The 16,197-nt window shown below is 39.1% G+C and overlaps 1 protein-coding gene across 1 annotated transcript; it reads right to left on the reverse strand.

Annotated features, from left to right (window-relative positions):
- Positions 1–12,155: 12,155 nt before the first annotated feature.
- On the reverse strand, positions 12,156–14,888 carry tpbgb (trophoblast glycoprotein b). The gene has a single exon (XM_010904487.3). It carries the CDS (start codon positions 14,317–14,319, stop codon positions 13,186–13,188), a length of 1,134 nt encoding a protein of 377 aa, XP_010902789.2. The 5' UTR covers positions 14,320–14,888; the 3' UTR covers positions 12,156–13,185.
- Positions 14,889–16,197: the final 1,309 nt, after the last annotated feature.

Genomic DNA, 16,197 nt, shown 5'->3' on the forward strand with positions numbered 1-16,197 from the left:
TATATATATATATATATATATATATATATATATGTATATATATATACAGTGGATATAAAAGGTCTACACACCCCTGTTAAAATGTGATGTAAAAGAATGAGACAAAGATAAATCATGTCAGAACTTTTTTCCACTTTTAATGTGACTGATAATGTGAACAATTACATTGAAAAACATACTGAAATCTTCAAGGGGGAAAAATGAAAAATATAAACCTTACAATAACCTGGTTGCATAAGTGTGCACACATCCTTTTATAACTGGGGATGTGGCTATGTTCAGAATTAACCAATCACATTCAAACTCATGTTAAATAGAAGTCATTACACACCTGCCATCATTTAAAGGGACTCAGCTGTTTTAGTAGGACGTTTTCTTAAAATGTGTTATGGTCTGATGAAACCAACGTTGAAATTTTTGCCCATAATTCCAAAAGATATGTTTGGCGCAAAAACAACACTGCACAATCACCCAAAGAACTCCATACCCACATTGAAGCATTGTGGTGGCAGCATCATGCTTTGGGGCTGTTTTTCTTCAGCTGGAACCGGGGCCTTAGTCAGGGTGGAGGGAATTATGAACAGTTCCAAATACCAGGCAAGTTTTTGCACAAAACCTTCAGGTGTCTGTTAGAAAGCTGAAGATGAAGTTCACCTTTCAGCACAACAACGACCCAAAGCACACATCCAAATCCACAAAAGCATGGCTTCACCAGTAGAAGATAAACATTTTGGAATGGCCCAGCCAGAGCCCAGACCTAATCTGTGGGGTGATCTGAAGAGGGCTGTGTGAGATGTCCTCGCAATCTGACAGATTTGGAGCGATTTTGGAAAGAAGAGTGGGCAAATATTGCCACGTCAAGATGTGCTATGCTATTAGTCTCCTACCCAAAAAGACTGAGTGCTGTAATAAAATCAAAAGGTGCTTCAACAAAGTTTAAGGGTGTGCAAACTTATGCTACCAGGTTATTGTGAGGGTTTTTTTTTCCTCAAAGATTTCAGTTTGTTTTTCAATTTAATTGTTCACATATCCAACGGTTTTCTTTGGTAAATAGACTTATGAGTGCTGCCAGCATTGCTGCAGAGGTTGAAGATGTGGGGGCTCAGCCTGTCAGTGCTCAGACCATATGCTGCACACTGCATAAAATTGGTCTGCATGGCTGTCATCCCAGAAGGAAGCCTCTTCTAAAGATGATGCACAAGAAAGGCAGCAAACAGTTTGCTGAAGACAAGCAGACTAAGGACATGGATTACTGGAACCATGTCCTGTGGTCTGATGAGACCTAGATAAACTTATTTGGTTCAGATGGTGTCAAGCGTGTGTGGCAGCAACCAGGTGAGGAGTACAAAGACAAGTGTGTCTTGCCTACAGTCAAGCATAGTGGTGGGAGTGTCATGGTCTGGGGCAACGTGAGTGCTGCCGGCACTGGGGAGCTACAGTTCATTGAGGGAACCATGAATGTCAACATGTATTGTGACCTACTGAATCAGAGCATGATCCCCTTCCTTCGGAGACTGGGCTGCACTGGGCAGTATTCCAACATGATAACGCTACAAAACACACCTCCAAGACGACCACTGCCTTGCTAAAGAAGGTGAGGGAAAAGGTGATAGACCGGCCAAGCATGTCTCCAGACCTAAACCCTATATATATAAAACAATTAAACAATTGCTATCCAAATGAATTAGTTTAGTTTGACTTTCAGGTGCCTAAGAATTTTGCACAGTATTATACATTCAATTGGATTGGGGTCCAGGATTTGACAGAGCCACTCCAGTACATTGACCTTTTTGCTTTTAACCCTAGTGTGACTTTGGCAGTATGTTTAGGGTCATTGTGCTGCTGTAAGATGAATGTTCTCCCAAGTCCCTGAGCCCTCATTTATCAATGTTCCATATGAACAGAAATGCTCATAAACCATGCATGTTATCAATGTGTACATTTAAGCACACCTCTGACCATGTGTACGCATAGTACCTTTTGTTAGGAAATTCAAACTGCTAAAGAAATACCATCAACCTAATGGAGAAACTATTGACATTTTAGACCAAATCATAAACTATAAAGAAAAAAGATAATACATGAATTTATTCATTTATAGCTGATAATAGTTTTCTAGGGGGCCATTTAATTCATAAACATGAAACCATTTAAGGCTAATTGAATAATTAAGTAAATTAGAAAGAGAATGGAATTTAAGGTTGAAGGCAATTTAGAATAGTTTTTGTTTTTAAGCTGTGTACCATGTTATACAAGATGCTAGAGGATGCTTTGCCAGGTAGCTTACTTAGCCATTTTGATGCTAACTGGTGGACTTGATCCAATTCAAATCAAACAGAAAGTGTAGTAATATCTTAACTTGTATCTATTCTGATTCCACCACCCTGATTATCTCCCTACCCTGAGAAGCTCATCCAGGCTTTTATCTCTAGTAGGGTTGACTACTGTAATGGCCTCATATCTGGAATTTTAACCAGAACCAAGAGAACGGAGCACATCACTCCATTTCTTAAATCTTTGCACTGGCTTCCAGTCAGTTACAGAATAGATTTTAAAGTGGTGCATTTATTGTATAAATCACTGTATGGTTTAGGCCCTGAACACATTTACAATAAGTTTGAAGAATATAGACCGAGCAGGGCTCTTAGATCCATGAACTCAGGTCAGCTAGTAGAGCCCATAGTCCAAACTAAACATGGTCAAGCGGGGTTTAGCAGTTATGCTGAACACAACTGGAATAAACTACCAGAAGATCTTAGACGTGCCCCAAACCTATCCGTTTTTTATCCAGGTTAAAAACACTTCTCTTTTCACGTGCCTATGACTGAGCGCTTAAACTTAACCGCTCTGTTTAGCCTTACAGCTTTTATAGCTTCCTATGTTTTTATCACATTTTTATTATATTTCTATTTTCTTATGTTTTCTTATTATGCTCTTATTTTATGAAGTATTTTATATTTCTCTTTTTGATTTATTTTGTCATTAAATTTCTATTTTGCTATCTTTTACCAATCGTAATGCAAGTTCTGGTCCTATCAGAGGAATAACCTCGGTGTAAATGTAACAATCTGCGGATGACAGATAATCCAAGTTCTTGTGCTGCTGTTTAGACATCGATTTAGGTTATTTTCTCACAAAAGGATTGACAAGTTTATCCAAGTGCTGGAGCATAAGGATTGAGATACCCGGGTGGTACAGTAAACAGTTATGGTAACTGTAATTCATTGAATATAAAATGTATGTACTGCATTGTAGAGAGACAAATAAGACAATGAGGCAAAGATTGCAAAGGCACTGACGGGTTCATCCTAGCACTGGAATGCGAAGATTGAGATACCGTGGTGTTAAAGTTCATGGAGTATGCTCCTCGTTGTTTACAATTCCTGACATTTAATCCTAGTACAATTCCCTGTCTTAGGTGTAGTTAGGATTGTCATTTTATTCTAAGAATGTGAAATGACAGAATAACAGTCGAGAGAATGTTTTATTTCAGCTTATATTTTATTTCATCCCATTCTCAGTGGGACAGAAGTCTACATACACTCAATAAGTATTTGGTAGCTTTGCCTTTAAATTGTTTAACCTGTGTAAAAAGTTTCGGGTAGCCTTCTAGAAGCTTCCCACAATACGTTGGATGATTTTTGGGCTTTTCCTCCTGACAGAACTGGTGTAACCAAGTCAGGTTTTTAGACATCCTTGCATCTTCAGTTCTGCCCAAAAAATTTCTATAAGATTGAGGTCAGAGCTTTGTGATGGCCACTCCGATACCTTGACTTTGTTGTCCTTAAGCCATTTTGCCACAACTTTGGAAGTTTGCTTGGGATCATTATCCATTTGGAAGACCCATTTGTGACAAAGGTTTAACTTCCTGACTGATGTCTTGAAATGTTGCTTCAAAATATCCATATTATTTTCCTTACTAATTATACCATCTATTTTGTTAAGTGCACCATTCCCTCCTGCGTGTCTTGCTTCACAGTTGGGATGGTGGTCTTAGGCTTGCAACCCCCCCCCCCTTTTTCCTCCAAACATAACGATGGTCATTATAGCCAAACAGTTACATTTTTGTTACATCAAACCAGAGGACGTTTCTCCAAAAAAAAAAGCTGTATTGGATTTTCTGTAAAATGAGCTGTATTGTATTTTCACCAGACATATCGTTTGGCGTTGAGGCCAAATATTTCAATTTTAGTCTCATCTGACCGTAATATATTTTTTCCACATGGCCTTAGAATCTTCAAGGTGCATTTTGGCAAAGCTCAGTTGTGACTGCATGTGGCCTTTTTTGAGGAGTGGCTTTATTCTTGCAACCCTCCCATACAAGCCACATTTGTGGAGAATTTGTGATATTGTTGTCACATGCACACAATGACCACTCTTTGTCATGAATTCCTGCAACTGCTTCAGAGTTGCTGTAGGCCTCTTGGTAGCCTCTCTGACCAGTTTCCTCCTGGCTCTTTCATCCAGTTGTACCAAATACCTTCCACATCTTAATAATAGACTTCACTGTGCTTCTAGGCACTGATAAAGCCTTTGACATTTTTTTGTATCCATCTCCTGATTTGCCTGTCCACAACTTTATCCCGGAGATCTTTTGACAATGCCTTGCCACCCATAGTTGATTGAGTTCTTCAGTTGCACTACCAAGGACTGAAATGCTTCAGGAAAAGCTTGTTTCATGCTGAGCTAATCAAAATGACCACAGCTGATCACAGTTGAAAGTCAATTGGCTTTGTGTGCCATTGAGAATGTGATTAACTACACCTGGTTGGGTTTACAAGTCATTTTTAGTAGAGGGGTGATTCTTTTTCCAACTCAGTGATTCTGTTTTTTAATTAGTAATTTTTATTTTCTGACAAGTTGGTATTATATCATTCACTTGGATGTTATAAGTTGTAAATACAGCTGAATAAAACAAAAATAGTTTTTGTCCGTTTTCATTTCAGGCTGCAAAGCAACAAAATGTTATTATTTTAAAGGGGGGTGCTTCTTTTCTAAATCCACTGTAAATATTATTTCTTGACAATAAATATAACAAATATACATAATAAAACAAATAAATGGAAAACTAAATCTACTAATAAGCTGTTAATAAGATGTTTTCAAAATCTGTACGCTCATTGAAAACATGGTCCCTACATAATGCAACTGTGCCAGATCCTCCAGCAATGCAAGATTTGTCATTTTGGACAAGTCAAAATGCCTTAGTGTTGCCTTTTATGTTATTTAACTGGTTGAACTAAATTGCCTCCAACTTTACATTCCATTCTCTTTCTGATTTACTTATTTATTGAATTAGCCTGAAATGAAAACGGACAAAAACTATTTTTGTTTTATTCAGCTGTATTTACAACTTATAACATCCAAGTGAATGATATAATACCAACTTGTCAGAAAATAAAAATTAATAATTAAAAAACAGAATCACTGAGTTGGAAAAAGAATTCGATAGCACCCTGAGAAAACTGTTATTAGCTTAAGTGTTTATAAAACAATACATGAATACACTATTATTGTATTATGTATTTTTCTTCATAGTCTATGATTTTGTCCAGTATGTCAAACCTTTCTCCATTTGGTGGATGGTATTTTATTAGCAGTTTGACTTTTCTACAACAAGGTGCTATGTGTATGCACGGTCAGAGGTGTGCTTAAATTCTCACACATTCCCAAGTATAAGTACAAATTGATAAATCCCACACTATTCTTTTAAATTATCGCACACATGGTTTAAGAAAATGTCTGTTAGTACGCAACATTAATAAATTAGGGCCCAGGTCTGTTGCTGACTTCAGTAGGATTTCTGCCAGGATTGCTCCGTAGTTTATTTAATCCACTTTAACCTCTTTCTTCACAAGAAGGCCCTGATGCTGAGAAGCATCCCCATAGCATGATGCCAATACCATGCTTCACGGTAGGGATCATGTGCAGTGCTAGGCTTGCGCCAAACATTACCCTTGTCACTGAGGCTCATCAGACCATAGAATCTTCTTCCATTTGAGCTTAGGGTCTCCCACGTGCCTTCCAGCCAAGATATGATTGGAGGTGTTTTCTTTTTGGCACTTGTCCATTAAGGCCACTTAATTGAAGCACACTATTGTTGTAGTATGCACATTGTCTCCCAACTGAGCATTGGAAGACTGTAACTCCTTTTGAGAGGCCTCCCTGACTAGTACTCTACTTGAACAGATACTCAGTTTTTGAGGACGGCCTGTTCTAGACAGATCCTCTGTTGTGCCATATTCACTCTATTTCTTAATAACAGACTTTACAGTGCTCCAGGGGATATTACATGGCCTGGAAATGTTCTTATAGCATTGGTTCACTATTTGGAAAAGAATATAACACATATGTTGACCTAAAATTGCACAAATCCTTACTGTTACTGTAGTCCAGCTGTATACTTTAATACAAATATACAGTGAGGAGAACAAGTATTTGATATACTGCCGATTTTGCAGGTTTTCCCACTTACAAAGCATGTAGAAGTCTGTAATTTATAACATAGGTACTCTTCAACTGTGAGTGATGGAATCTAAAGTCCAGAAAATTACATTGTATGATTTTTAAGTAATTAATTTGCATTTTATTGCATGACATAAGTATTTGATACATCAGAAAAGCATAACTTAATATTTGGTACAGAAACCTTTGTTTGCAATTACAGAGATCATACGTTTCCTGTAGTTCTTGAACAGGTTTGCACACACAAGATTTTCTATTGGGTTCAGGTCTGGAGACTGGCTAGGCCACTCCAGGACGTTGATCTCACGATACATGGCCCCTCCCATCCTCCCCTCAATACGGTGCAGTCGTCCTGTTCCGTTTGCAGAAAAGCATCCCCAAAGAATGTTTCCACCTCCATGCTTCACGGTTGGGCTGGTGTTCTTGGGGTTGTACTCATCCTTCATCTTCCTCCAAACACGGCGAGTGGAGTTTAGACCAAAAAGCTCTATTTTTGTCTCATCAGACCACATGAACTTCTCCCATTCCTCCTCTGGATCATCCAGATGGTCATTGGCAAACTTCAGACGGGCCTGGACATGCGCTGGCTTGAGCAGGGGGACCTTGCGTGTGCTGCAGGATTTTAATCCATGACGGCGTAGTGTGTTACTAATGGTTTTCTTTGAGACTGTCGTCCCAGCTCTCTTCAGGTCATTGACCAGGTCCTGTAGTTCTGGGCTGATCCCTCACCTTCCTCATGATCATTGATGCCCCACGAGGTGAGATCTTGCATGGAGCCCCAGACCAAGGGAGATTGACCATCATCTTGAACTTCTTCCATTTTCTAATATTTGCGCCAACAGTTGCCTTCTCACCAAGCTTGCCTATTGTCCTGTAGCCCATCCCAGCCTTGTGCAGGTCTACAGTTTTATCCCTGATGTCCTTACACAGCTCTCTGGTCAGGGCCATTGTGGAGAGGTTGGAGTCTGTTTGATTGTGTGTTGACAGGTGTCTTTTATACAGGTAACAAGTTCAAACAGGTGCAGATAATACAGGTAATGAGTGGAAAACAGGAGGGCTTCTTAAAGAAAAACTAACAGGTCTGTGAGAGCCGGAATTCTTACTGGTTGTTAGGTGATCAAATACTTATGTCATGCAATAAAATGTAAATTAATTCTTTAAAAATCATACAATGTGACTTTCTGGATCATAGGTACACCTCTCACAGTTGAAGTGTACCTATGATAAACATTACAGACCTCTACATGCTTGGTAAGTAGGAAAACCTGCAAAATTGGCAGGCTATCAAATACTTGTTCTCCCCACTGTATGTGTGTGTGTTTGTGTAAGTGTGCGTGTATTTGTTTGTGTTGTTCAGCTTCTCACAGTCAATACGTTTGGGGAGTTGTTGTCTTCAGGCAATGTGACTTGAGAAACCGCAGGCGTGACGGCACATCCTCGTTCCACACAGGCCGCCTTTGGTCTCAACACCACAAAGCCTGGCAGCAGGAGACGTATGAGGCCATAACACCACCAGGGCATCAGGCAGGGAGATGGTGTTACACATCACTTCCCATTCCATTTCAAATGAGCACTAAGAGAAAACCCTTACATCTCCATCAAGGACATGGAATAGATATGGTGATTGGGTTTACATAAATCAAGATCAATAATGACAATTCATTTCTGAAATAGGTGGCCTAACATCTACTCCTGCTACCTTGTTGTTTTATTTAAAAAGCGAACACTGTCTTGTGTAGAATCATTGCAGACGTTAGATGTAACCCTTTAAACTATATATCCTTGTTTGTTTGTGTGTTATTGTTTGTTATATAGCTTATTTATCCTTCCTATTGTTCCTATTTCCACCACTTTATTACTAGAATGTTGTGTAAATTTGTGTTTTTTGCTTCACATTGGTTTGTGAAAAAGACACAGGTAATATGTGGTATCAGTTTAGTTGAAAATGAAATGTACAGAGCAAAATTAAAACGTTATTCCATGGAATATAACGATGACACATTCTTTGATGTTAACAACACCACTGGTCTTAGATTTAAGTATGTTTTGGAGCAGATTCACACTTGCAATTCAGCTTTTGTGGCTCAGGACGCACAGTTTCAATTCATGGATTTGGACAACGCTAATGATGCTAATTCCAGGCTGGGACAGAGGTGAATAATGGCTTGTGAAGTGATGGTAGTAGTAGTGATGGTACAGTTGTAACAGTAGTAAGAGTGATGGTACAGTTGTAATAGCAGCAGTAGTGTTGGTAAAGCAGTAATGGTAGTATAGTAGTAATAATAGTGATGGTACAGTTGTAACAGTAGTAAGAGTGATGGTACAGTTGTAATAGCAGCAGTAGTGTTGGTAAAGCAGTAATGGTAGTATAGTAGTAATAATAGTGATGGTACAGTTGTAACAGTAGTAGTAGTGATGGTACAGTTGTAATGGTAGTAGTAGTGGTGGTACAGTTGTAATGGTAGTATAGTAGTAATAATAGTGATGGTAAAGTTGTAATGGTAGTAGTAGTGGTGGTACAGTTGTAATGGTAGTACCATACCATACCATACCATCTTCTTCCGCTTATCCGGGGCCGGGTCGCGGGGGCAGCAGTCTAAGCAGGGATGCCCAGACTTCCCTCTCCCCAGACACTTTCTCCAGCTCTTCCGGGGGGACACCGAGGCGTTCCCAGGCCAGCCGGGAGACATAGTCCCTCCAGCGTGTCCTAGGTCTTCCCCGGGGTCTCCTCCCGGTAATGGTAGTATAGTAGTAATAATAGTGATGGTACATTTGTAACGGTAGTAGTAGTGTAGGTAAAGCAGTAATGGTAGTATAGTAGTAATAATAGTGATGGTACAGTTGTAACACTAGTAGTAGTGATGGTACAGTTGTAATGGTAGTAGTAGTGAAGGTAGAGTTGTAATGGTAGTAGTAGTGATGGTACAGTTGTAACAGTAGTAGTGATGACTGACCACCCCTCAGACTCTATTAGGATGTTTTTTCCGAGCTACTGTGCATTAACCCTGTCATCGCGTGCTCTTTGGGCTTTCAGGCTGGTTGTTTGTAAAACTACTTTTGCTGATGTAAAAAGGTCTTCATAAAATACACTTAGGAACCATTGATAAGTTACTAAGTTACTAACTAGTGGTGGCAATAGTGATGGTAAGGTAATATTTGGAAGTATTATTTATGGTACAATAGTAATGATAGTAGTACAGGTGGCATTGTTGTTGGTAGAAATGGTGTCAGTACTAATGTATTTTTTGTTTTATTTTTAATGGTTACAGGTTAGAAAATATATAATAGTTAATCAGCTCTAAGCTACTCCTGAACAATTTGCACATTTTAAAGTTTGATTTACTTTTGTATTGTTTCGGCTCTACAGGTGGCAGCTTAAAACCATGCCCTGTTACATGGTGCATATTCCTACTGGAAGTATCCATTTGAAAATGGGTAGACTGGGGCCATAAAGGGATGCAAATGGTCAGCAATGATGCTTAATTACGCTGTGGTATTAGAATGATGCTCAACTGGTATTAAGGGGAATAACGTGTACTAAGAAAATATTCCCCACACCATTACACCACTACAACCACCATTGACACAATGCAGGATGGATCCATGGATACATGCATTTTATGCCAAATTCTGACTATCATCTGCATGTAGATGCATAAATCGAGATTTGTCAGACCAGGCGGTGACCTTCAGTCATCCAGAGTGCTTATTTCATTTTTTTTTGCCTTTCTGTCTGCTTGAACAAGTCTGTCCATTCTCCTCTGAACTCACTTTTAAGTTGTTTTCACCTACATAACTGCCACTCAATCATGAAATAAAATCCAAATTGATTTTCTGACTACTAAGATTGGAGGAAACATTACACTGATGTACTGAAATTCCCAAAGAATTATGACATTTCATAATGGCATGAGGCAACTGTATGAAGTTGCGTTGAAGTATTCATAGTATTGTGATCTGAAGTATTCATATAACCACAGCATAAATGTCAAACCAGTTACACATTTAAATGTAATGTACTATAAATATTACAAAGCCAGGAAACTAGAACCTTCTTGGCAAGCTATTGTGACTGAGGCCATAAATATGCACTCCCAGTCTTCACCAGTTGCTACTTGGCACATAATCTGTACAATTTGATGGACTTACAAATATTTAACTAATTTCCAAAGTCAATCCAGGGTTAAAATGTATCTATGTAATGTTTGCAATGTTTAAGTACATTACTTTCTGTAAAACCTGCAAACACTCACATCCATACAAACAATAATGGTCAATACTCAAAACTGCATTCATTTACAAAGAAATATTTGTAATCAAAATCTGGGGGGAAATTATTTAAATTTACCCAAGAGCCTTCATTTGAACATGTTGCCATTTGAACACATTGCCAATTTCCTTTAATCAAATCCTATAAACGTTATATCCTCACACTTGATTGAACGTGGGCGGTCTGGGCATCGCATGGTAAAAAGATATGTTGCTCGGGGCAAAGCAAAGGCAGTAGTTTGCTGTGCTCAGACTGAGTGCATTTCCTTTTGTGCTTGTTAGCTTGGAATCCCTCACAGGTGGTCTCCTATGAACATGGTGAGACAATGGCCTAGTTCTTTGCTCACAGATTCAGCAACTGTACAATGGTCTAAATGTCATGTTTATGCCTGGTTGTAATTATACCCAAGTAGAAAAACATACATCGTGTTATCGGGAAAGAAAACATGCCTTATAAATATGCTACTTTTCTCATGCCACAGACCTAAAACCAACTGAATGACCCAAAGTTGTTTTTGTTTCTGCTTGTGCCTTCCTGGTAAGAACTTAGGTGTCTTCCATAGTATTTGTCCAAAAAAAAAGTACTTTTTTATTTCACTTTAGCAGCTATTGGCACTCACATAGCATTGCTTCAATAACCATTGTCTGTGACGTGAAGTAGATAAACCAAAGAGCTTGTTCACTGACCATTAATAACACCACAAAGGATTCCTTCAGATGGTTCAAAGCTATTTCATTATTTGACTTTCCAGTGAAGGATTTATATCCAAATCTTAGCAGGGATTAAATGAGGTATGTACATTCCCATCATGTTTAGATTCCCAGATAGTGGCAGAAGACTTTAGAAGTGGGTAGATCATTTTTGTATTTAATCTATATTTTAGGTTATTCTGGCATCTTCAAAACTGAATCCCATTCAACATTTTTCCATCCTATACATTTGCCATTTAGCAGATATTTTTATCCAGAGCAACTTGCAGTAGCAAGTGCATGCATTTTCACATTGCCCCCTGCATAGGAATCAGAACACACAACCCAGAGGCCTCATTTATTATAACCAGAAACTATCCTACATTTGTAGTTATGAATACATTTTAAAATGGACATGGGCGTAGAAGTTTGATTTACCAATCCTATAGCACACCAGTAGAACATCACCATTAATAAGTACCACTTGTTCTATCAGTGCTCACAAACATGTTTTTTTGCATTTTGACACCCCATACCCATATGTGCAAAAGCATCCCTTTAAGTCAGTAGGAAATATGCAATGCCATAACTGAAATACAGCGACCAAAACCAAAAATCAAAAACGATATTTCAGAGATTGAAATCAGTCTAAGATGTTGAGTTCATTTGAAAATGATTAAGCTTATTCTGCAGAATTAACAAGTCAGGCATTCCACCAGCTACCACATTTAGAAGTTTTTCATGGCTACAATTTGGCTGTCCTCTTCACAATCTAGTCTTGGGATGGTACTTTTATTTCAATCTGGGTGCAGTCTATTCTTCTGATCGTTTTTAGGAACACAAATGTAACATAAACTCCTAACTCAAACCTGTTGAGTTAGTGTACAAAAACTGTGTTTCGAAAGCAATTATTCCAGTACATGGCCCTGTGCATATTCGAATAATCATGGCTTCATTTCTGAGAACATTTCTACGTTTCTGAGAACTTGTTAATGTGTGAAAGTAACGTGAAATCTGTGTGACTTACTTGTGAGTGCTGCCTGTGGCTTGGTGACCCCTGTCTGCATGTTTTTTCATTTCATGACCCTGAATCTCTGCCACACAAATAGCACCACAACCCTCAAACTCAGGAGTTCAAAGGACCTCAGTCGAGAAAAGAAATCAGGAATGCAAGACATTTTATTCAGCTGAAGATCATTAAAAATGTAGTTAATGTTAACCTAACAATTGCAACACTAGTCAAATAAATGGGCAATTACTAATAACATCTGTATAATGAAATCACAAGCATAGCAATAATGTAGATACATTTTTAGGTAAAATATAACCAGCAAGTTAGATATGTGTATACATTGTCTTGTTACTACCAGTCAAAAGAAGTTGATTTGTTTGAATTCTGTGGTCCATAATGCTTTTGCTCAAGAAAAGAAAAAAATATTAGCCTCCTAACAAACCCTCTAGGTCAGGATTTTCAGTCCATGCAACACTGTAATGTGTGTAAAAAATATGTTTATTTTTATTCTGACATCGCATTTCAGGGGCCATAGGAATGTGCAGTGGCTGATTGTGGCTCATTATTACTCAGGCTAGTGAGAGTCATGACTGGTGAAGAAGTCTGGAAGATGCCATTGTTAGGGTGTGCTAGGAGAGGGGCAGGAAGGCTGAAGCCCCCTGCAGAACTAAAGAGATTCACATGCATATCTTGACCACACGTCATAATGTCTCATTCACTGCGGATCCCTGGCCTGCACAGTGGTCCTCTCAAATGTCTGAGTTGAGGCTGAGGTTGGCCAATCTGGGATCCGAATTTATCTCATACCTGTAGTGGTAGCCCTCCATGTGGTCCCGGCACGCATCCCGAATGTTGTACATCCATCGCTTGATCCCCTTCCTGTTAAGGTAGAGGACCAGCAGAAAGATCACTCCGATCAGGGCCAGCACCATGCCCAGGAATACATACGAGGTCTCCAGCACACCTTTCATGTCACCTGAAAATGTACACTCCAACTTCAAATGTTCTATCTGCAGCAATGGCAACCGGAGCATAACGTCAGGGTCAGAACAGGTCACATTTTGCTCATCTGCAACCTGCTCAGAGTGCTTGAGCCATGCCACAAGATCCTCAATGTTGCAGTCACAGAGCCATGGGTTGCCTGACAGGTAAACCCGAAGCCCAGGTTTGAGGCTGAAGTCCATTAATGTAGCATTGGGCAGTTCCCTCAGGGCATTGTCCCTCAGATCCAGCTCATGGAGTGGAGGGACACTTAATGTCCCATTCCGGATGAAGATCAGGGAGTTGTTTTGTAGGCTGAGGCTGGTTAGATTGAATAGGCGGGAGAACGTACCTTCAGGGAGGACGACCAGGGCATTGTTAGACAGGTCCAAGTGGGTGAGATGAAGGGCTCGGTCATGCCGTAGCATGTTGAAGAACTCATCCATGGAAGTACGGTTGTAAAAAGCCCTGCTGAGATTAAGGTCCAGCAGTTTGTTGTCATCAGGAAAGGCTTGAGCACTAAAATTCAAAATCCTGTTGTTACTCAGATCCAGCAACCTAAGACTTGGCAAATTGTTGAATACATTATGGTCCACCAGCTCCACCTGGTTTCCCGTGAGATACAAGTCTGTTAAAAGCTCAAGAGGGACGGGGAAAGACCCATCTGTGAGACGGGAAATGTTGTTCCCAGTAAGATGAAGGGTTTTAGTGTTTGCAGGTAATGGTTGTGGAACCTCTAATAAGCCCTGGTTCACACATTTTACAGTTGATGTGGAACAGACGCATTTGTCTGGACAGGATGAAGATGAAACAAGGACCGAAAAGAAAAACAACAAACGAAGCAGAGTTGTATTGTCTCGGGTTTCTGTACGTTTAAAACATAATGAGCTCACAACACGCATTTTTTCACCAGTGGTACCTATGAAGCTGATAATGAATGGAAGCAAGTGCGTAAAACGTGCAAAAAAAATTTTCCCCGAGTTTATCCAGGTATAAATTCCAATTCCTCCACGTGGAAAACGCTACTTTACAACCTTATCCCTGAAGAAAATTGCTCCACCTCCGACTTAAACTGGGTGGCAACGATCCATTGTTTACACAGTATCAACTTCTCGTACATTTACGCCACGAAATGTTTTTTGTTGACAAGCAGTCTTTCATCAACTGCTAAATCCTCCTTGCTTTAGCAGAGCCTGAAACTGTAATTTCTGTTTGTTTTATTACACAACTCTCTCTTAAATGCACTCGCCCGGGTCAGTCGTGGAAGTTAAACGCGAAAGCAGCCATCAGACTTCGACGACTTAAAAAATAACTGTAAAACTGATCTAACGTTCTACCAAAACGATGTACTTCTGCCTTCAAAAATAACTAAAACTGATCTAACGTTCTACCATCAAGATGTACTACTACTACTACTAAGCTTGTATCGATTCAACAGGACAGACTACCCTCCAAGTCGTGCTTGCTAGGAAATAACTCCACCAAGGCTGCCACGGTGCAAACCACTGCAAGGGTTATACCATTTTTCCTTACAACGGGTGAACAATTACACTGTTAAAAGTTGGCATTTGACAAATTCATAGTTTTTAGTATAGAAATGTCATTGCTAAAATTTATTGTTTGCATAATTTAGTTTGATTAATTGAAAAAAACAGTATTTACAGTCACAATTATTTCACTGTGCAATGGTGTAGACCAAATAAAAAAACAGCTTTGAAGTTGGTCTAATCCGTTCTTATGAAATGTTTGGAACCAAAATCAAATACGTTAACTAAAACGTGGAAACTCCATTATTTCACAACTTAAATAAGCTATATATATTTTGTATTTGTATAATTTAAAAGAATATGCTACATCTCAGATTATTGTATTTATATGACCTAGCTGTTATGTTTTATGACCGCATTCAGTTGCTAAACTTTTCTGTGCGTTGAAGATACAAATTCCATTGATAGAGCATAATGGTTAATATACATGTTGGAGAAGCATGTTTTCTTCTAAATAACATTCATTTATTAAGGTCCCATAAGGAGAAAAAACGGAACTCAGCCCAGGTGACGCTTGATGGCTTCTTGGATATGCTTTCTGCACTCGGTTATCAGGGTCATTTAGCCAATGTGCTGGGGAACCAATGGAATGCAAGAACTATGGACCAAGAGACCATTAGTCTCAGACTTCATGATTTAATTGGAAGATTATTTTCAAGTGATCCATCAATTTGGTTGTGTAAGGCACTTAAAGCCACACTCTACTAGGTACTTTTAAAGGGGTATGCCAATTGAAAGATATAAAATATGGGGGTTTGATGTACTATAGCAGCTGCTACTGCTCTGTTAACACAAACCAACAAAAACATGTAAGAGTCATTTTTTGGTTACTGTTTTCATTAATTTAGATGACTTAATAGCCAATATACAATTCAAATTGATTGACGATCCAGACCAAGTGATGCCACTTATAATGCTCTGTAGTTGAAATTAACCAACCACATATTTTAGTGTAAACAAAGCTGTGTGTGTGTGTGTGTGTGTGTGTATGAGAGAGAGAGAGAGAGAGAGAGAGGGAGAGAGAGAGAGAGAGAGAGAGGGAGAGAGAGAGAGAGAGAGAGAGAGAGAGAGAGAGAGAGTGAGTGTGGAAGAAGGACAAAGAGTACAGGCAATACTTCAAAAAATTATTTTCTCACATTCTTAGTCTCTGCATACATTCTGCCTATTTTATGTTTTTAGGTAAACTGTGTCACGATCTGTATTCTTAGTTTATGTGTATGCTGTGTATGTTGC

This window comes from Esox lucius, chromosome 20 (assembly GCF_011004845.1).
Source record: "Esox lucius isolate fEsoLuc1 chromosome 20, fEsoLuc1.pri, whole genome shotgun sequence".
Taxonomy (NCBI): Eukaryota; Metazoa; Chordata; class Actinopteri; order Esociformes; family Esocidae; genus Esox; species Esox lucius.

Bases quoted from the DNA above. Each gene is read 5' to 3' on its own strand.
- tpbgb (XM_010904487.3), bottom strand. From the start codon at position 14,319: ATGCGTGTTGTGAGCTCATTATGTTTTAAACGTACAGAAACCCGAGAC.